This window comes from Petromyzon marinus, chromosome 21 (assembly GCF_048934315.1).
Source record: "Petromyzon marinus isolate PM22_M1 ecotype Great Lakes invasive population chromosome 21, UKy_Petmar_22M1.pri1.0, whole genome shotgun sequence".
Taxonomy (NCBI): Eukaryota; Metazoa; Chordata; class Hyperoartia; order Petromyzontiformes; family Petromyzontidae; genus Petromyzon; species Petromyzon marinus.
In genome coordinates this window covers 6,310,012-6,331,632 of record NC_133687.1, presented here as the reverse complement: position 1 = coordinate 6,331,632, position 21,621 = coordinate 6,310,012, and the positions used below count along the sequence as shown (strand labels likewise).

Here is a 21,621-nt window from a genome sequence, read left to right as displayed (position 1 = left end):
CGCGATTCGATGACCGGTTATTTTTGTAAACATTGCGGTGAACGCGTCCTCAGGAGGTTGCTGGGGAATCACGTCATCCCAGAACGTACAAAGCATACGGATCGAGACGCATCGATCACCTACAACAGAGACTCGGCACGTGTATTTATCGCGATGGCGAGAATCGATTTGTATTGGTGCTTTTTGGAATTTGTTTTAAATTATCGCGCAATTTATTAATTATATTGTCACATTTCAGTTTTCGCTATATAAACAGGGAAGGGGGGGTGGGAAGGGATGAACGCAAGTTCACGCGTTAGGCCGAGTGTAACAAAAGAAAATCGCTAACATTCTCCGCTAGATTTTATTTCCACGATATTAACGAAAAAAAAACAGACGGCGCCTCTGCGTCAAACCCACAGCAGCTATCATAGTTTAGCATTAATAGCCTCTAAACCTTTTACACAAACTTAACGCAAAATAAACTAACTCAAAACAGGCAGGCCCTTTCGTTGACACGTTTTAGAAACGGAAGTGCATTTTTGTTTTGTACGTGCCAAGTCATCGGTGACCGGGCTGAGACACATCGACTCACTACACTCCTACAATCGATGACGATGATGACCAAGGGCATAATTTATCGCTCAATATTTTCCGAGTCGCTGGTAGGCTGGAGTGGGTGGCACGTGACTCATAGTAGCGAAGCACACGTGTTACAAGGGAAAGAGCAAAGGTCAAATCACCACGGTGCCCCCATTCTAGTGAGTAGCATTATGCAGTCACAAATGTACAACAGCATTCACGACTCGGGAGATAAGAACCTGTCAGCATACTGATTTGACACAGACCCTACTCCCAAGATATCTAGCGGTCCCTAGAACTCCAGACCCACAGGTGCGAACCTAATCATTACACGGAACCGCTATTGATGCTCACTTTTGTAAATCGAGACTAATCGCGTGTTCTGTAGCAAATCGCAACAAGTCACAAACGACGGGGAAAAAAAACCCCATCTCTCACGGGCACATTTGCTTAGGGCCCGGGTTGATTATCGCCACTCACCGGAGAAGATCTGAGAACTCTTCAAGCCAAACTAAGGCACCTAAAGCAAGAGGGGATGAGGGGGGTATCAGTTGTCCCATATGAGCAGGGTCGATTGGTTCTTCTGCTCGCTGTAATTTTAACGTTTCGACCAAAGATGCAAAATAGGCCAAGCATTAAGCCTGTCACGGAATAAGGCAACTTCCACCCGTCGCGTTAGTTCTGCGTTTCTCCGAGCACCAACAGTCCATGCTCAGAAAACTTGGCACTTTTGTAAAACCGCCAGGACTAAAGGGTGACGTTCAGCTATAACCAAAACTAATGCTCGAAAACAGAATCTAAAATGACCAGAAATGTCAATGTTTTACAGAGCCACCAAGCAATGGTTTAATCTTGCCAGAATTAATAACTTCATGGGGTCAACCGGTGGGAAGGGATGGGGTCTCTGTCGTCATCATCGTCATCGTTAATATTAATTATTCTATTTCACTCGCACGTTTGTTCTCGATGAACGCGGGTGCTCCCGAGTCGCTTGTTAATCTTTCCCCACCGACGCAGCAGAGCGGCAGACGGAGAAAACGGAGGAGATACGGTTCGCGTGGTAACACTTCCATTAAATGTGTTTTCCTTCCGCGGTTTTAGTTTTGCGGAAAGAAACGTTACGGACACTCAAGAGTCTCCGACGGTCCCTGCCTCGGATCGCATGTCATTCCCACCGTCTTGCGTTTACATGTCGCGTTTTAATTCCACATTGTATTATTCCACGCACTTTTCTGTTAGGTTTTGCTTACATGTTTTTTTTGTAAATTCTTTTACCTATTATTTGCGGATGCATTTAAAGCGTCCATTCCAACACCACATGTGGTATTTTCCCGTCTTGACCCTTGTTTGTTTAAGACACCTAACTATAGCCCCGTGTGTGTGTGTGTGTGTCTAAACCTGTTTATGCATACATGTGTGTGTTAGTGCCATCACCTAAGGAACGCCCCCTTTCTCTCTCTTTAACGACCAAACACGGTGAGACTCTTACAAATGAACACAGCCGCTCTCTGGCAAGGTCATCGGCCGCAACATCGGCCCGAAAAGTTCAAACACGTACCCCCTTACGACGCCACACGCAGCGTCACAGCTTTGGACTCTTTTTTAAAAAAACAGAACAAAAACTTGACACAGAAAAAAACCATCGCACCATTAAGAGTTGTGATCAAAGTTCCCATTAAAAGAATCGATTATCATTTTTCTTTTAAAAGCTCTGTGTAATATGGAGGTGCCATTAAGTCACGCTTGCAGCAAAGTGCGCACGTTTTCTCTCGCCCAAGAAAGTAAAAAAAACGACGTCCGCGGATCTAAACCGCGGACGGAAACAACTTGACCGCGAACCCAAATCCTCCGGCGATTCGACTCGCCTTGCCCGATAGACAACTCCACGGACAAGAGACACGCACACACCTCGGCGGAGACAGCCGGCATGTCGACAGCGGCAGACAGACACTTGCCTGACCGCATACCAACTATTCTCACCGACAACAAAAACGCCCAAGCGGGCCCTGCCGACCAAAAACCGTCGGCACAAGCATAAACTCGCTTCGCTAACCAATCAGAAAATCACCACCACCACCCTCCTCACCCGCTGTGGCACAGGCTGTCCACCACGCCTCACCTGGAACTGCAAAATGCAAGACAGCTTGAGATACAAACGAGTGCCTGGAAAACTCCACTCGGTCACCTGCACGTATTACCCACACACCCAAACATCGTGAACGTCCTGTCCTGCTTGACGGCGTTCCTGGTGTGAGAACAGGGTGTGCATGTGTGTGCGTAGGTGGATGCGGAGAATTCCAAGGGAGACGACAGTGTGTGCGTGCGTCAGCGCAAACTGGCGCCTGATCGCACCACCACCATCACCTCAATGCTCCCGCCGCGTAAGCGCGGCAGAGGAGGTTTTTTTCCGGGAATTTTGAGAATTCACGGGTGTTTGTTCCTGCCGCCCGTTTACCGTTTCAACGAAACCGAACATTGGTAACGTGTGAGAGGAGAGAGAGGTGTGCTAGCAGAGCAGTAATGGCTATTTATATATATTAAAAAAATCTTCACATAGCTAATATTTGTAATTGACAGTTGCACTCACACAGGATTGTGGATGGACATGTGCTGTTTGTGTCGTGTTCTGTGTGCTCTTTGTGTGCGCTTATCTTTAGTGAGTGTTTGTGTAGTATGTGTTGAGTGCCGTTTGCGTTATCCTGTATCTAATGCTATGCGTGTGTTTGTGCATGCCCAGGTCAGTGCATGTATGTGTGTCCAGTGCATTTATGTCTTGTGTGTGCTCCACACTATGTCATGTGCATGCGCATCCTGTATGTCTGTAGAGTGCGACTGCCTCGGACTCTCTCTCTCTCGCTCTGGTTCGTCTTCCCCTTCTCATTAACGCGAGCAAACTAAATAACCCTTTGCTGAATTTTGTTTTTAATTCAGAGCTCCTGGGTCAGACCCAGTATAGAGGATGTGGCTTGTTTGCCGCTATAATCATACGAGACCAAACCAGCTCCTTGTTAGACAATGAGGCTAAGCTGGTTCAGGCTGCTTTGGGTTTAGGGTTAAGGATTAGAGATACACAGGTTAGGGCTTTGTGGGGACAGGGAAAGGTCAGGAGGTCAAGATATCAAGACATCCCCAACCAACGAGGAACATCGGTGGGAGCGACGCTAAAGCCTGACGCCTCTCTACGCCAATCAAACTTTTAAATAGGCGGAGCGACACAGAAAATAGTTTCCCCGTAACGTGACGTGGTGTGGTGTGGTGGTGCTTTGGCCCATTCGGTCCACTCTGCGTCGTGTCGTGGTGCCGGGCTAAACCCTCTCCCCCGAGGTGCGAGTGCATCGGTTGGATTCCCATGCAAAACCTTTTTCGACATTTCATCGAAGAGAAAATAATCTAAGAAGAAAATAAAAATTCTGTCCCCTCGTCGTTATGCCGCTAGCGAAACGCGTTTTTTTTAATTATTTAAGGAACCGCTACTCTAACCTCAAACGCAGCTAAGTCAATGTAACACTTTAATAAGCAAATCAGAATTAATCATCAAGAAGAAGAAGAGAAGAAGATTAGGAGTCGGTACTTGTTATACGTTTAAACTATTTCTTGTTAAACACGAGTACAAGGTCGGAGGGGAGCCTGTGTGTGCGCGTACATGCAAGTATTTGTGGAGGTGTGTTTACGTGCGAATGCGTACGCGTGTACGCAAGTGTGTACGTGTGTATATGTGCACAAATGCGTGGACACGTGTGTGTGTGTACTTGCGTGCGTGCGCGTGTACACAAAGCGAGTACGCATGCAAGCTAGTAAGCTTGCGAGGACGCGTGTACAAGCCTGTGTTTACACATGCGTACATACACACGTGTGCGTCTGCTGCACACTCGTGCATCAGCCTCGTATACCTGCACTGCATACTCGTGTCCTACTACGTAACTTGTGCTTGCACTACCTGTGATTGTGTACTCATGTTCTATGATCGTATACTCATCCCACCGTGCACACAATATTAATCTTGCTGTGCTAGCTTGCGTACTCGAGCTATGTACAAGCTGTTGCTATGTGCTCATCTCGATGTGTACTTGTGTTGAGGCTGTGTGCTCGTGTTGTTGTCATGTGTGTTCGTGCCACTACTGTGTACGCACGACGTGCGCTCGTGCAATTCATCTCTCTCATGTACTCTGGCTGTGTACTCGTGCCATGTACCGGGCCGGCCTAACTGGTCCACCAATCCATGGGGGCTCCGTACGCCATCGGGAACCCGCCTGGCATAGGCTGGGGGGCAAAGTGGCCAAAGTTCCCATAGCCACCTGCACACACAGATACAAAGATACATGTATTATACACATTTACACACGAGAACACACCTGCGCATGTATGGGCACAAGCACACATTAAAAAAAAACACGGCGACACAAACAACAACAAATGCCATTCAACACTAAATGCCAGCGACGGTCAACAAGGCACTTGTGCCAGGTTAGGTTCACTCTGAGGGTACGTCAAGTGCTGTGGGTGAAGTGAGATAGATGCCTGGAAAACGCACGCATAGAAATACATGTAAACGCACATGCATGCACACACGTCTGTGTACGTTCCTGTATTGTTCGTGTATGTGTGTATATGTGTGTGCGTGCGTGGGGGAGCGGTTAGTGCACTGCACTACAAACACAGCGGCCTGAGTTCAATTTCCACTGATGACCAACACCCAGTGACAATTATCCGATTCGGTCCTGGGTCTTCCCTAGGTCGACTCAGCCTCCGAGTACCCGGTGCGGTACGTAAACATCGCCACTGGGGTGACAAAGCACAGTGAATGTGGTGCTGTGGCCACCTACCCCCTCATTTGCCGTTCGGGCCTTCATAAATGCTTGCTTACAGCACTTCCCCCAACAGTCTATTAAGCCTAGAAAAGGCATCTTTGTCTTTGTGTGCGTGTGGGCCTGCCCTCCCGCCTCACACAGAAATTAATCCCTCAAACGTCCCTGTATGTGTCTTTGTCTTGTGTCTTTATCTTGGTCCCCGTGTCTCTGTCCCTGTACAGTGAGTCCTCGTTGAACACGCTAAATGTGTTCCTGAAAAGTGCCAGGTAAAGCGAAAAACAATTCCCCATAAATAATGTCGCGATAAAGTTTGGCGCGATGCAATATAAGCACACACGGTAAAGATGCTGGGACAAATAACGGAGGGTACGCGCTGTTACTGTATCATTCCCCATACTGTGTCGTACTGCTCAGCTGCGCAGCTCAAGAAAATAGTCCATCGTTGGACCGCTCAGAAACCGCGTGATAACGGTGCGCTTTCCGCATTGTGCGAATAGTGTTCCCAAATGGAAGAACCACGTTTTAGGGAAAATGCGTTGCGTGAACACCACGCGTTTAAGCGAGGACTTACCGCACGTGTCTCTGTATATCCGTGTGTCTATCTCGATCGCTGTTATCTCTGTACCAGTGTGTCAATATATGTTAATGTGTGTTTCTGTCCGCTGTTCCCCCACCACCCCCGGCTCCAACTCTCCCCCCTTCTCTCACCGCGGTTGAACCCCCGTGTGGGCTGCCCAGCCCCGACCCCGCGCACCATGCCCGGGTTACACACGGTCGTGGTCCCTGGCGCCCCCCGCGGGCCCCCGCGCTGGTGAGCGTTGTACGTCCCTCCGCCACTACCGGCGCTCGTCTGCCGGTAGTCTCGCCCACCAAATCCTCCGGCAAAGCTGGTGGTGAGGGAGGAAGAATTGGCAAAACAAGAAGGGAAGGACACATGGGTTGGTGATGACACCGGGCACCGTGTATCACAGTTCACGCACGCCGCCACCATCAGCGGACATTCAGTGAATCGTCATGCGAGCGAGCTGTGAGTAATTCATTATATTGCGAGCACAATTCAATGCATGTAATGGCTGATGTGGCGAGTGTTGCGGTGTCGGTGGTTGGCCGTTTGGTGTGGTGGTCACCGCTTGGGGCGCCCGCGTGCCGGCTTGCTGCGGTGCTCCTGAGCCATCGTCTCGAGCCACGAGGGAACCTCCTGGTGCGCCTCCACCAGCAGGTGCAGCAGCTCCCGCGTCATGTTCTCATTCTTCTCGTTATAGAATGACGTCGCTTGGCCTGCACGGGGTGGAGTGGGCAAGGGGGGACGGAGAGGGTAGGGGGTGGCGGAGGTGTGTGCGTGAGTTTACGGCAGCTGTGTGCGTGTATCTGTGCACGCCAGTGCGGCGCATTCAGGAGCTGTGTATGTGTGTACACGTGCGCGTACCCAGGTTGCCGACTCGTCCCGTGCGTCCGATGCGATGCACATACTCCTCAATGTCGCTCGGGAGGTCAAAGTTGATGACGTGCTTCACGTTCGGGATGTCCAACCCACGTGCTGCCACCTGGGGGAGAGCAGGTGGGTGAGGTAAAGCAGAAGTCATGTGACCTTTAATTTCCTCGGCGATTGGGCAATTTGTCACGATTTGGAGGGTCCTCGATTCAATTCAGGGATGGATTATTTTTTGTTCATCTCGTTTTGTTCGAGTTGCTTGTACTGTGGCATCTCGTTTTCAATGGCTGCCTCGCTTGCAAAAACGATGACTCATTTAATCAATCCAGGAAGGCCCGTGCCCCACAGACGCGGCGGCTGGAATGTTTACCGCAGTGGCGACGAGGATGGGCCGGCGGCCTGTGCGGAAGAGGCTGAGCGCCTCTTCGCGGTCGCGCTGCGAGCGGTCCCCGTGGATGCTAGTGCAGGAGTAGCCCTCCGAGCACAGGAAGCCCTGCAGCGCGTCCGCTCCCTTCTTCGTCTCCACAAACACCAGTGTGAGCGAGTCCCGCCCTGAGCAATGGAATAACGACGACAATGATGACGTTAGCAGCACCAGTAGGTTTTACAGCAGCAATGACGTCTACGATGCTGGCGATAATGGTTGCTACATTAGCAGCTGTTAGAGCAGCAACATCAATTACGGGAAACAACAGCAGTGGTAGTGGATGCAGCTGCAGCAGGTGTGAGAGGTTAAATAAATCAGAGGTGAGAACGGCATGGCGAGGAGTGAGTGGCAGTGCGCGTTGAGAGGGGCGTAAGTAATTTGCATCACAAGTGGGTGGCAGCATCACCAGTGAGTGTATCAGTGAGAAGCGAGAGTCGTGGGGAGGTGAACAGCAGCGAGGAATGCGAGCAGCGAGGGCAGCACCATCACCGGTGGCGTTGAGGAGGTCGAGCAGGAACGAGCGCTTGTCCATCTCCTCCACCCACACGACCTTCTGAGTGATGTTCTCCGAGGCCGATCCCACTCGCCCCACCGCCAGGAAGATGTAGTCTTCCAGAAAATCACGCGCCAGGATCTTGGTGGGGGACGGGGGGCAGCAATGGTGGCAGTCAAAAACGTGGGCGGCACAATGGCAACGCGTGGGGAGGGGTGTGAAAGGAGACGGCCTGGTTTATTGTTATCTTCAAAAGCTGTGAACATTCCACGAGAGCTACCTCTGAGATCCTTCAAGTAACCACTGTTCCACAAAGTAGGGCTGGGCAGCACTTTCCCCCACCTAGCGTAAATGTTCTTCACATGGCGGTAAATCCAACATCATTTGAAGCTCCAAGCACGTGGAGCGAAATGAAGGACGCAATGCCTAACAACACTCGGTAACAACCCCCAAAACACATCAGAAGAGCTGCAGAGCAGTCACGAAATCCTGTGCATCGACATTGATGATTCTCAAGGGCTGGAATTTAGCCATATGAAGTGGAAAAGCAAAATTAGTGGTGCAAGTGCTGTGTGCCTTACGGACAAATAGATATGTTCAACGTATAAAACTCCTGAAAGCTATTTCTGTTATTTTGGGTTTAAATTTTCTTTAAGCACCAAGCTTAAGACATTTCATCTGCTCTCCGCCACCTCCTCTAACTGTAGACTTTCAACCGTGTCTCACCTGGATCTCCTTGGGGAAGGTGGCGCTGAACATCAGGGTCTGGCGATCGCCCTTGGTCGGCATCACGTCCTGCTCCACGATACGGCGGATCTGCGGCTCAAATCCCATGTCCAGCATCCGGTCAGCTTCATCCAGCACCAGGTACCTGAGTGGAAGGGGTGGTAGCAACAACCACAATCAATCACGTGCACACTGGGATCGTTATTAACAATAATTTATTAAATTTTAAAAAACTACAATTATTTACCTGGACAATCCCTCGACATGGAATATTTCGTTTGCAAGGTTGTCCAAAATTGATTATCGACTTTTTGATAATCAATTTGGAAATTATGTTCATGAAATGTGCGATGAAAATAACCATCAACGACGCGCTTCGTTTTAGTCAACGTACAACTACAAGTGGATGAAAACCACCGAAACGGGATGATGACTACGACTACTGCCCACCAGACATCTTAGCGTGGCTGACTCTTGACGAGACGCAGTTCAAGAGGCGAGTGAAGATTGCAGCTTAAGATAGTTTAGAAACACTTTAAAGAGACTGCTGCGGGGTACACCGAGGAATACCAAACATGTTAATTAGATACATACGTATAGACAAAGATTCACCGAGTTCTCTGATTGGCTAACTTGAGCCGTCCTGGCCAGGATCACTCTAAATGTCCCACTGCTCTTCGTCGGCTAGACTAATAAAATTACAAAGTGAAATCCACAGACGAAGACTTGACAAACACTCCATGGGTTGTCATCGACTAGCTTAAGACTATGACTAAAATAAAAATGCTAACTTAACAATGGAATGGGCTAGTGGGCTTGTGGACGGGATAGTGGGTGTGAATATAGGCTGGCATGTCGACGGACAAAAATATGGATGGAATAGGGGGCATTTCGATGGGCGAGCACAGGGGTTGGCAACCTGAGGCTCCCGAGCCACATGAAGCTCTTTAAGGACTGCTTCGTCACATTATTTATTAAGCACCACCATCGTTTTCATTGCGGCTCCTGAAATAGTTATTTTTACCAAATTCGAAAAACACAGTTCTTCTTGTTGATGTTATTGTCGACCCCTGGATTAGCAAGTGGCAGGGAGGCTACCAAGTGTGCAGATTGGCTTCCGTGTGTGCAGATGGGCTTCTGAGTGTGTAGGTGGGATAGCGAGTGTGTGTAGGTGGCTACCGAGCGTGGAGGTGAGCTAGTTAGTATACAGGTGGGCTACTGAGTGTGTAGGCGGATTTACTAACCGACAGTGGTCGAGGCCGACCTTGCCGCGCTCCATCATGTCGACGAGGCGGCCCGGCGTGGCCACAAGCAGGTGGCAGCCCTTCTGCAGTTCACGCACCTGGTTCCCAATGTCCGCTCCCCCGTAGACCACGCACGGGCGCACGCACGAGCGGTACGCAAACTACGCGCGCACGCATACACACACAAGTGTAAGACTATCTAGTAAACACAAATACGCACACACAATGTACATGCGTATAAAATGACACAAATACAAAGATCCCAGACTGTTGGGGTAAGTGCTGTTAGCGAGCACCTATGAAGGCTGGCATGGCTCACAATGGGGGTGGCCAGCACCACGCCGGACCGCCGTTGTTTCCCTCATGGCGATGTTTACACATCTCACCAGGTACTCATATGAGACCGAGTCGACCTATGAGAGGCCCAGAACCGGTTCAGATAATCGTCACTGGTGTAGCCCGTGAGCAGGAATCAAACTCGGGTCTACGGGTCATAGGGCAGCACGCTAAAAACCGCTACACTACCACTCCCCTCAAAATGACACGTACACATACATATGCACTCCGACACGTACCAAGTGTAGGTTTTAAGCACAAGTCCACATGTACAATATTCTCTACGGTGCTGGCTCTCTCTCTAATATGGCCATTATGAACCTCCTGACAAAGAAATGTAGAGATCCAAAAGGCTCCAGGCCAGACCCTCAGAAGTGTCAAGCTGTCTCTGACACAGCTATTATAACCCCCCCTTGCCTCTTATAGAGGCACCCAGGACCCAGGGCCCAAGCCCAGTTCCTCAGTTTTCCAGTCCCCGTACCTTGCGAGCTTCGTCGTAAATCTGCAGTGCCAGCTCCCGAGTTGGCGCCAGCACAAGCGACATGGGGTACTGTTTCCTTTGCCCATACTTCACCGTCTCCTGTGGCAGAAGCTAGACGTTTTCATGAAAACAATTTAACAGTGTCCTTGGTTTACAATGTAACAGTCTCACGATTTTGTCGGCAGTGTCCTGCTACACCAGGATGCTTGGCCATGATTTCCGTTAACATGTGCTTGGCTTTGTGTGGGATTAACTGAAGAAAACTGGAGAAACCCACCACACTTAAAGGATAACAAAGCTCTGCACAGATGGATTTCAAGAATCCACTTGCTGTAGTCGCATATCCTGGCCACCTTGCAGTCCAATGGGTTTGGGAGTTCCACAATTATGTTCCAATTGTGCTAGGGGCATTATTAAAATGTCAAAATATTTTCATTTTTAACTCTTGCAGACAGCAGCGTACTACCATGTGTCAATGGACAGTCTGCTCACGTTTCAATTAATAATCATGATTCATGGTTGAGATTCTGATATGGAATTAGCAGCATTTTAGCATTATGGTGAATTTAGCACCTCCAGAGTCTCTACTGGGAAGGTAAAACAATTAACAGAACATATACAAACCGAATATGAACTATAAAAACTATTATTACATTTGACTTGATTATTGTATGGCGAGCAGAAGCATTATTTTTTTGTTTATTTCTGGCGAAGGGTCTGAGACCATCAGCTCAATACACTTCAGAATCCGGTTCAATCACGGATGCACGGCTGAAATTTTGGATTTTAACCCAGTCCGTTGGCTCTGCACCAGAGCTCTGAACCACCCAACAGCCACTTAAGGACCTGTTCAACAGTCGTCCTGGTTCAGTGTCTCCGACCTCTTAGTCACTCGCCAATCTCGTTAACTTGGTCTAATGTTGGTGTGGCTTAAAGAGAGTCCAACCGAGGGTTGAAGCGGTGCTTGGCTCAGGGCTTCTGATCTCTAGGCCACGTGACGACTTCCTTTACCTGCTGGTTCTTGGTGTCTTCCACCACCTTGCCTGGTCCTCCGCTGTAGATCTGACTTAGGATCGGTAGGAGGAAAGCAGCCGTTTTTCCAGAGCCTGTGGATGAGCGTTCACCAACAGAGTTAGCGCCACTAAACGTTTGAGTAACATGATACAGACCATTATTTTTCTGTCTTTCCTTTCTCCAAATATATTACACCTTGGCCACATCACAAGACAAAGAATCAATTTGAAATCCCTCAGAGCAGTGTGTCACAATGGCTGCGGAGATTTTTCACGGGATTTCAACACAAATAAATTCTTTCAGGTGGCCTTTGTATCCTTCACACACGAAGGGGCACACTTTCCCCCACTCTGCTATGAGACTGTGTACATCACAAGTCTAACAGATTTTTTATTTTATTTTAGTGCAAAACCAAATTTAACATCATGGTTTTCTTGTGCAGTACATTTGCAACACTCGAGAAACGGGATTCAAAACCAGGATGTCAGCGGAGCCGGCTCAAACGTTCTGCACAATGATACGTGCCCTCTGAGTAGAGACGCACGATAATCTGGCTTAATGCAAAGCCCTCTGGGTAGAGACACAGAGGGCTTTTCCTGCGTGACGACACAGCTGAGTCACACGGGGTAATTATGGCGATGTGAGAAACGGCCACGCACCGGTCTGTGCACACGCCATGAGGTCACGCTTGGCCTTGATGATAGGGATGGCGTACTTCTGCACGGGCGTGGGGCGCTCGTAGCGGCACAGCGTCACGCTGCTCATGATGATCTCTCCCAGCTCCAGCTCGTGGAACTGACACATGTGCACACACAGGCACACATCAACAGCCGCACACATGCTCCATGCGCGTACACGTACACATGCACGGGCACGTGTAAACACACGCCTCCACAAACATGCTCACACTAAGATAAAACATCTATTAAGGCCGGAAGGATGCAGCATCAGCCCAAGGGTGGACCTTAGCCCACAGCCAGAAAAACAATTCGAGATCAGCCATCTAGTTCTGAGGCTGATACCTACCGACCAGCCTGGCAAATACAATAGATTACTATTATTGCACATCGACAGAACATGGTCAAAAATGTTTGGGAGTAAAATTCTGGTCGACAAGAATTGTTGCGAGGATTGCGTAGTGGTGAATTGCGCTGCGAAGACTGTACGGTGTGAACTGCGCTGTGAGGATTGTGATAAGGATTGTACTGTGAGCATTGCACGGTGTAGATGCATGTACGCTGATGAACGTATGTATACAGAGGACAAAGGCGGCCGGGTGTGGTGCTGGCCACCCATCTCCTCGTGTGCCGTGCCGGCCTTCATAGGTGCTCGCTAACAGCACTTGCCCCAACAGTCAATGTTAAGGCTATAGGAGGGATATCTGTCTTTTTGTTGAACTTTTTTCGAGACACACGTAGCCAACCGTGCCAATCATAGGTGCGAATGGTACTGAGAGGAATGCATTGCGAGAAGCAATGGTCATATGGTGAGCTACTTACGCTCTCGATGTGCGGAGGGCAGTCGTTACCCGTAGCCTCCACCGGGATGTCGTCATATTTCTCAAAGTTTATTCCTGTGTTGCTGCCGGCAAACAGCTCCCTGTGGTGGGGGGGGGGGGGTGTAACACGCACAGAAGCAAGTAAGGGGAAGTGTGATGGCAATAATTTACACCAAGGACCAACAACCGTCTACTACAGCTCTTCCATCTCGAAAGCCACCCCACTGCACAATTTCAGCAGCGTTCAATCAACACCCCTTAAAAGAGACACTTATATGCCCCGCCTCTTTGGCCAGGCTTTCCGTGTGACGCCGAGCTTGTTTCCGTACCTCAAAGTTATGGTTATTTAGATCTGTTCAATATTTTGTGTGCTATAAATTGCAAACAGTTCTGCGACATCTGCTTCCGTGGGCCCCTAACACGGGGTAATGCACTCCTTTCTGAGACTCTCAATGGACATCTCGTCTCGTGAAATGAATCCCAACAGCAGGATCAGGATAAGTTGTTGAGTTGGGCAGAGGGCACATATCTTTCAATAAATCAATAGAAGCACGATGAATGATAAATTATCGATTTGTACAGGCCCGGTTCTATAAATATCCGACGAACATAATAATCAATGTTATGCATCACTTATAAATCCCTAAAACAGTGTCCGTCACTCTAACACTAACCTTATTACAAATTTTAATACTAACCCCTCACCCTAGCCCCTAACGCTAGCCCCAAGTCTAACCCTAACACCTAACCGAAGCTCTAACCGTTTCGCTATCCCATAACTCCAGCCAAAGCAATTAACCCCTAATCCTTAACCCTAACCCAAACAATAACCCAATGCTTAACCTTATCCCCACCCCTCAACCCTACCCCTAGTTGGGGATCTCACTTCTCAATACGGTCATTGCGAGGGAGAGGCTTGGTCCAGTCGTCCCCTCCGGGCCCGCCCCCTCCTCCTCCACCGCCGCCCCCACCGGGAGCAGTGGCGGTGTCACGAGGCAGCGGCGGCTGGAAGGAGCTCACTCCGTCACGGGCTGGTGGCTGGTACGAGCTTCCACTGCTAGCCTGTACCACAAGGGATACGCGGCACCAGGGAGGCGATGTCAGAATGGAGGAAGACGCACGAGGGATAAGTGGGGAGAGACAGGCAGAGACAGTGAGAGATACTGGGATGCATGCAGAGTACCACCTGTAGAGATGGACAAAGTGAGAAATGGAGACACGGGGCAACACGGGGAGGGATACAGTGGGAGACACTAGAATGAGTGGAGAGAAACATGGGTAGAGATGGAGACACAGGGAGAGATGGAAGGGAACATAAGGAGAGGTGCGTAGAACACACAGGTAGAGGTGCGTAGAACACACAAGGAGAGGTGCGTAGAACACACAAGGAGAGGTGCGTAGAGCACACAAGGAGAGACGAGGAGTGAAACAAGTAGGGAACACAAGCAGAGACATGGAGAGACACACGGAAAGTGACGGAGAGCCACACAGGGTGAATAATTCGATGCCAACATGACGGGCTGTACCTGCGGAGGCTGATATGTGTTTCCATCTCTCGCCGGTGGTGGCTGGTACGTGTTGCAGTCCAGGTGCTGCGCCGGCTGCTGCTGTTGCTGCTGCTGCGCCGCCGCGCTGCGGTCGAAGCGATTTCCGGGGAAGGAGCCACGGTAGACGCGCTGCTGGTCGCCCACTCCACCACGCGAGCCCTCGTAGCTGCAGGCCAAGCGACACGGGCGCTTAAAGATCACTTACAGCACCGCGCTGTTCCATACCCCTTTTGCAATGGAACATCGGAGCACCGCTGGGGGTGGCTCGGAATGGTCCCGGCCACAGGTTGTATATCTCTATTTAACTACTCTGTACATGCGAACACGTGTGTATACATGCGTGCGCGTCCCTCTCACCGTGTGGGGCGCCCTGCTCCCCCACGTCCACCGCGCGGGGCACCGCCAACCCCCATGCCCCCTCCCATTCCCCCTCCCATTCCCCCACCCATGCCCCCACCCATTCCCGCGCCCATGCCACCTCCCATGCCGCCACCGATGCCTCCGCCGACGCCGGGGTAGTTTGCAAAGGGCTCGTTAGGAGCGCCCCACGCGGCTGTGCCGTTATCACGTCGCTCGTACACCATGTAGCCTGCTAAAGACAAACACAGACACGGTTACACACCATCATTGCCAGCCACGAATTCATCACTGTTGAAGGACTTTCCCCGGTTGCCAGTATCCCTCAGTCACGCGATCTACACCTTGCGCCTGCACAGGAGATTATCTACATCGCTCAACCTCCACGGTCAATGTTCTATTGGGTGGGCTGCCTCTTTCACGGAGTGGCAGGTGTAGTAGTGGGGGTGTGGTAGGTGCGGTTGCGGAGTGTATAGAAAGTGACGACTGCAGTGTGTGGAAATGGTTTTTAAAAGTGGATTCAGTGATTCTTCGGGGCGTGGTTGTAGTTTGTTGGGTGTGGTGTCTTTGCTGTTTGTAATGTGCTGTGTGGCGGTGGCTGTGCGTGACAGATGTGGCTGGGTGTGGTTGCCATGTGGCTGTATGTGGTATGGATGTGTGTGGTTGTGGTGAGGTTGCGTGTGGTTGTGGCTGACTCTGGTGGCAGTGTGGCAAGCCTTACCGGGATTGGCGGGCGCTCCGTGCTGGTATGCCACACGGCCACGGAAACCCCCACGGCCGCGATCCCCTCCGCGCCCCCCACGCCCGCCATATACAGCTCCCCGCTCGAAGCCGTTGGTCAGCATCGTTACGTCCGGGCCATAGCCGTTGATGTAGATGCCACCACTGCCCGCGTCGCCCTTCGCTTCCCAACTACCATCTGGTAAGGGGGGAGGGGTAAGGGGGTGTGGTTAGTGTGACATTGTACATACAAATATATGAACAGAGAACCACAACAAAGACAAAGATCCCCCGTATAGCCTTAACACCTTTGAAGGCCAAAACGGCACACGAGGGGGTGGGTGGCTAGCACCACGCCCGGCCGCCTTTGTCTCCCCAGTGGTGATGATTACACACCATACCAGGTAATCATTTTGAGGCTGAGTCGAGCTAGGAGAAGAACATGACCGGTTTAGATAATCGTCACTGGTGTTGGTCATGAGCGGGAATCAAACTCGGGTAGCCGGATTCATAGTGCAGTGTGCTAACCACTGTGCCACCACTCCCCACCACACACACATAACCATACACCCACCCACACACAAAGATTCCCTTATTGCCTTCAACAGACTGTAGGGACAAGTGCTGTTAGCGAGCACCTTTAAAGGCCAGCACAGCAGACGAGGGAGAGATGTGGCCAACCCCCCACCCGGCAACCTTTGTCTCCCCAATGCTGATGTTTACACATTGCACCAGGTACTAATTTAAGGCCGAGTCGACCTAGAGGAGGTCCAGGACGGATTAAAATATTCTCCACTCTTATTGGTCGTAAACAGGAATTGTACTTGCGTCGCCGCTACATTATCACTCCCCAAGAGACACAACATACACAGAGCCATCTTAATACATACACTCACACAACGGAAAAAAAAAATCTCCGTCCAGCCTTTATCAGACACAGACACTTGGACATTTGCACACTTATGTACAGACATGCATATACCGAAAAATCTGCACACAAAAGGATACGCGTACACATACATGGAGACAGACACACACATGCATGCATGCATACATACCTACACATACCCATCTACACACAAAGTTACATAACCACCGCATGCACACACATACACACGATCCAAGGCAGTGCTTACCTTGTCTAGGCCCGTCACGTCCGCGGTAGTGCGTAGCCATGTAGCGCCCGCCTTCAGGAGGGAAAGCGGATATGGGGGTGGGAGGGGAGGAGGAGTCAGAGAGAGGAAGGAGTGGGGAATATTTGAGAGGGGAGGGATTGGGTGAAGTAGGGGGTAGAAGAGAGAGGAAATGGAGGAAAAGGATTGGGGATGGGGAAGAGGGGAACAAGGAATGAGAGGGGGTGGGGGAGCACAGCAGGGAGGGAGGAGGATAGTGGGGAAAGAGGGGAGGGGAAAGGAAGGGGAGGGTAAGCAAGAGAAAAATGTGCATTAGACAATGACTCACATTCCCCCTATCCTAAGGACTTGATGTATCAGGGGAAAGAGGAATCATGGTGAGGACGCGAATGGGGTGTAATCAGGATAAGAGGTATCTGGAAAAGGCGGCGATAGAAGAGGGAAATGTGGAACCACAATGCGGTGGAAATCAGAAAAGAAGATTTCATGGACGATCCGACATCAGGGTGAGGATGTATTACAACAGGTTGATGGATGAGGAGGTATTATGATGAGGCGGTAGTGGAAGCGATGTTGAGCGCCACTCACGGGGAGGCCCTCCTCGGCCGCGTTGGTCTCCCATCTCTGCCACTGACATCGCCATGAACTGTGGAGATACACAGAACATGGTGAGCGATCAACAGACGTGGCCCCACCACAGGACTCCATTGTGCGCCCAGTGGCCCATAACAAAAGTTCCACTGTACCTCTAACTGGCACTGATATTGATGACACACACTAAAATAACAAAGATTCCCCCGTATAGCCTTAACAGACTGTAGGGGAAAGTGCTGTTAGCGAGCAGCACCTATGAAGGCTGGCATGGCACACGAGGGGGTGGGTGGCCAGCATCACGCCCGACCACCTTTGTCTCTCAAGTGATGAGTTTTACACACAGCACAAGGGAAAATTTTGAGGCTAAGTAGATGAAGGGGAGGCCCAGGACTGTTTCAGATAATCATCACTGGTATTGGCCATGAGCAGGAATTGAACTCGGGTCGCCGGGTTTTTTGTAGTACAAAGTTAGACTGATAACTTTAATCTAAATTGTCTTATGGTTGGTATTGTTTGACTTGCATCCCACTGGGATTTTTGCACACATCATTCATATACGGTGCTTTTTCTGGAAGACTTTGCAGTTTTTTCAACGATTTTTATGTTTGCGCGTAGTCACTTTAAGATGTTTCTTGTTCATGTTTTTGTTTGTTGCGGTTGCACCCGATTCAAGAGCCGAATGGCTCACAGGGCTATACCAAAATAAATGAAACTGAAAACACTGCACAACCACTCCCCACATCCACTAAAATAGACACAGTAGCACATACACTTACATACACATAATAATCATTTACAGTCTCCTGGATTAAGGCCTCCGCACGCCGTGTCGATCCTTGGGGTTGCTTGACCATACTTCACCACACTCATCACGGGGAGGGTTTATGGTCGTGGCATGGGGTGGGGGGCGATATTGGCCAGGGCAGATTCAGTGAAGTCTCGCCACTGATGTTAGCCGTAGTCGGAAATTGATTTTGGGTTACCGGGTTCGTAGCACTGGTTTTGTGCCACAGCTCTGCCCAAGCCTTTTAAGGAAAACCCGAGATTAAAACTGTTTCATCGTATTAATGCAAGGTGCAGTTCTGCAATCGCTTGCTCACGCACTCTTGGTGGAAGGGCCTCGACTGGTAGCTCTAAGAGCCTCCCTGAAGGTTAATTGGCCTACTCTTCCATGCTGGCCTGACATTCTAAACGAGCGAGGAGTACACACACTTTACTCCAACACACACGACGTGTATAATGTATTTCAGAATTATAGCTCATCTCTAAGCAGCTGATATATTAAAAAGCTTTGGTCAAAACTATTATAATAAAATATGGACATTCTGTCTTGTAAAAAAAAGCACCTTGTTAGAATTTTTTTTACACTTTTAAGTTTAAGCAAACTGTTGATAACATTCATCAGGACCCATAAGGACTAATAACCAAATACTGTACTGGGTGATCGATACATTTACAGAGAACACAAAATAATAATTAACGAATTAAAAGAACAAAATAAATAGGCCGAAATATATCAACTTCATTTATCTGTCCGTCCACGTAAAAAACATAAAACAGTATTTTTCCCACTTACCATCAACCCGTATATTAACGAGTCCTTGCCGATTAACATCTGGTAGTTCATTGATTTAAGCAAGCCGACTGCTGATGAGACACCGAATGTGGGCTGCGTATGTTACTTGTATATGTGGAGGGACGTATAAAAATGAGACGTGGCTCATTTATTTGGTAATTTATAGATACCCCAACCGAGTTCGACTACTTTAGGCTAAATCAATCATCGGAACGCTTGCAGGCAAATTGCACAACCGCTTGCTAGACGAAGCGCATCAGAGCGAGAGAGCAGCAGACAGTGAAGTGTTGACATTGGCGAACTTTGATAAATGTAGACGATGTGCATAAAAAAAGTTTTCCATATACATTAGTAACGGTACTATTCTAGTGGGGCATCTAAAAATGGATCGCTCTGTATTAAAAAAAATCGTACGTGGCACATCATTGCACCGTATTCCATAGACGGGTTTGGCTTTGGCCCGTGCGTTTAATGTACGCAGCCGTGCAGAGTTTAGGTATTAAAAAAATAAGAATAGGTGTCGACACTTTATGGCAATAACAACAGTTGTGTTAAGATGTTCAAAAACCAAATAGAAACCTTTGGCAAGGTAGTGCATTAATCACACGCAGTACTGGTGGCGAACATGCAAACAAACGTGCTCTCATTATACCGCTACATGGCATTGTCTTTGAAACTGATTGTCCGACACCAGAGACTTCAATGGCCTAGTCTCACAGACCACAGAGAACGCCAAAAAGACGGACAGTACAAAGACAATGCACTTTCCGACCATTTAGAGCTCGGGGTAAGCAGTTAGTTAAAAAAAAAAGAAATGGGACCTTATTGCCAGTATCATAAAAGGTCCCATTTTGTAGAATTAAGTCAAGTTTACGTCGGCATTGCAATACCAGTAAACCTAACCCTAAAATCTAGACGACGCATTGTTACGGTGGTTGAGGTCCTGTTACAACTAAGCCGCCGCGTCCATTTTGTGCTCCCCCCCCCTCCTCTCCGCTCTCTCCCAACGCGAGAGAGATGTCACCCTGCCCGCGATGCTTCTTCTTCCGTCGTCCCACCTTTAACGCTTAGCCAACCCTCCCCACCGAGGGTCTCTTCCCTGCCCTTTGCAGTGCTTCGAAAGGAAACACGGCGATTTACTTGGGCCGATGCGCTTGGGCTGGCAATGGGTGCGGGAGAGTGAACAATGAACGCCACACACACACACACATTCCTCAATAACGGCAGTAATGTGTGTGTGTGTGGGGGGGACTTACAAAAAAATGATCATGAATTATTTTTACGTGCCTCTTATCCCTTAAGTTATTTTAAGACAGTGCTCTTGACGAATGTGTGGAGTTTTATTTGAATTGATGTCGTCCACCCCCCCCCCCACACTGCTTCAGCCCCAGAACACCCTCAACCACGTGACACGCCCTGATCCCCGCCCCCCTCACCCTGGTCACGTGACGCCGTCCAATCGCAAGAGCGCGAGTGGGCGGAGCATACTCGACGACCGAGGCGGCAAAAAACCAAATGGGGCCAGCTGGGCGGAGCCAAGCCAACAGTGGGGCGGAGCTAAAGGAATGCAGGGGGCGTGGAAACAAGCAAGAGAGAGGGGGGGGGGGCTCCCTTCCCGAGCCGGTCCCCCTCTCCCCCCGCCCCTCCACCCCCTCCCTCCCTCCCGCCCGCAACCCTCGAGGCCTCAGCCGCCATCTTAGAGGCCCAGGCCCCGGCTCGGCTTTCGGCAGCCGTCGCCGCCTCGCCGCTCCCCTGCCCTCCGAACCCCGCGCGCCGCGGCCGCACTCGCCTGTTGCTCCAGACTCATCGCGGCGAAGGGTTGTGGCCCGGTTGAGCGGGCGCGTAGCTTGTGAAAAAGATGGAAAACGGCACGAGGCGACGGAAGCTGCGGAGGCCACCCCTGCTCTCCGCGTCTTGGCAGCCGGAGGGGAGGGGCTGTCGAAGAGAGGGCGGGGCCATAGTGGGGAGGGGGAGGGGACATGTGTCCTTCCCCCCCCCCCAGGAAGTCTCGCGAGAGTGGGGGGGGGGGCTACAGAGCATGAGATTTGGTGATTAGATGTGGATTTGGATTTCATAGACTAGATTAGTTACTGGAGGATGATAGGTGTTTTTAATTCGTAGACGAGATTGGATGTGGGTTAATTTCCAAGCACGGGGTAAAAAACAACCACAATACATTCATCAATGGGAATGCCTTAAGGAATATATAATAGGCAAAGTTTCGGGGTGTGACCACTCGTTACTGCACATAGAGAGACCAGAGAGGTAGAGTAATTTATGTGTTTTAAGAACCATTGCCCGAAACGTCGCCTGTTTTTTCCCATTTTAAAGCCACATCCGTTGTTATTGACGAACATTTCGGCTTTTTTGGGTTGGGCACAACTGCCCTACCCAAGCAACGTCAAGTAAATTTGTTTCCATAATGCACCAGTGATACAGGATGTTGTTGTACCGGGTGCTGAAGAATATTCTTCGTGTTGGGATCCGGCTGAAATTAATCCTCGCCGCACACACACAAAAAACACATACAATACATGGTTTTAAATTCGTAGTCGTGATAGGAAGGGATAAGAATTCGTACACCTGATAGGCGTAACTTGATTTTGCAGTGCGCTTAAGCGTCATTAATCGGACTTCAGATTGCAGTGACCGGCGCGGTGAAGTATGGTGGTTA

The 21,621-nt window shown here is 49.8% G+C and overlaps 1 protein-coding gene across 3 annotated transcripts; it reads right to left on the bottom strand.

Annotated features, from left to right (window-relative positions):
- Positions 1 to 324: 324 nt before the first annotated feature.
- LOC116944423 (putative ATP-dependent RNA helicase Pl10) lies at positions 325 to 20,903 on the bottom strand. 3 transcript variants are annotated; one of them, XM_032958018.2, is made up of 19 exons: positions 20,737 to 20,903; positions 17,366 to 17,423; positions 16,781 to 16,831; positions 15,646 to 15,843; positions 14,925 to 15,159; positions 14,547 to 14,733; positions 13,907 to 14,082; positions 13,022 to 13,121; positions 12,182 to 12,317; positions 11,520 to 11,614; positions 10,509 to 10,619; positions 9,692 to 9,852; positions 8,448 to 8,592; positions 7,718 to 7,862; positions 7,172 to 7,353; positions 6,796 to 6,913; positions 6,497 to 6,647; positions 6,078 to 6,256; positions 325 to 4,856 (listed from the first exon to the last, which is right to left on the bottom strand). In XM_032958018.2, the coding sequence occupies exons 1-19, from the start codon at positions 20,752 to 20,754 to the stop codon at positions 4,762 to 4,764; spliced, it is 2,541 nt and encodes an 846-aa protein (XP_032813909.1). In that variant the 5' UTR covers positions 20,755 to 20,903; the 3' UTR covers positions 325 to 4,761. The 3 variants fall into 3 exon arrangements, with proteins under 3 accessions (XP_032813909.1, XP_032813911.1, XP_032813910.1); XM_032958020.2 differs by having other exon boundaries at positions 10,509 to 10,607; XM_032958019.2 differs by having other exon boundaries at positions 14,925 to 15,156.
- Between the last annotated feature and the right edge of the window lie 718 nt (positions 20,904 to 21,621).

Coding starts and splice junctions, on each gene's coding strand:
- LOC116944423 (XM_032958018.2), bottom strand. Junction 9,853..10,508: donor TTTACGACGAAGCTCGCAAG/GTACGGGGACTG, acceptor GTGCGCGCGTAG/TTTGCGTACCGCTCGTGCGT. Junction 4,857..6,077: donor CACACGGGGGTTCAACCGCG/GTGAGAGAAGGG, acceptor CTGTGTGTGCAG/GTGGCTATGGGAACTTTGGC.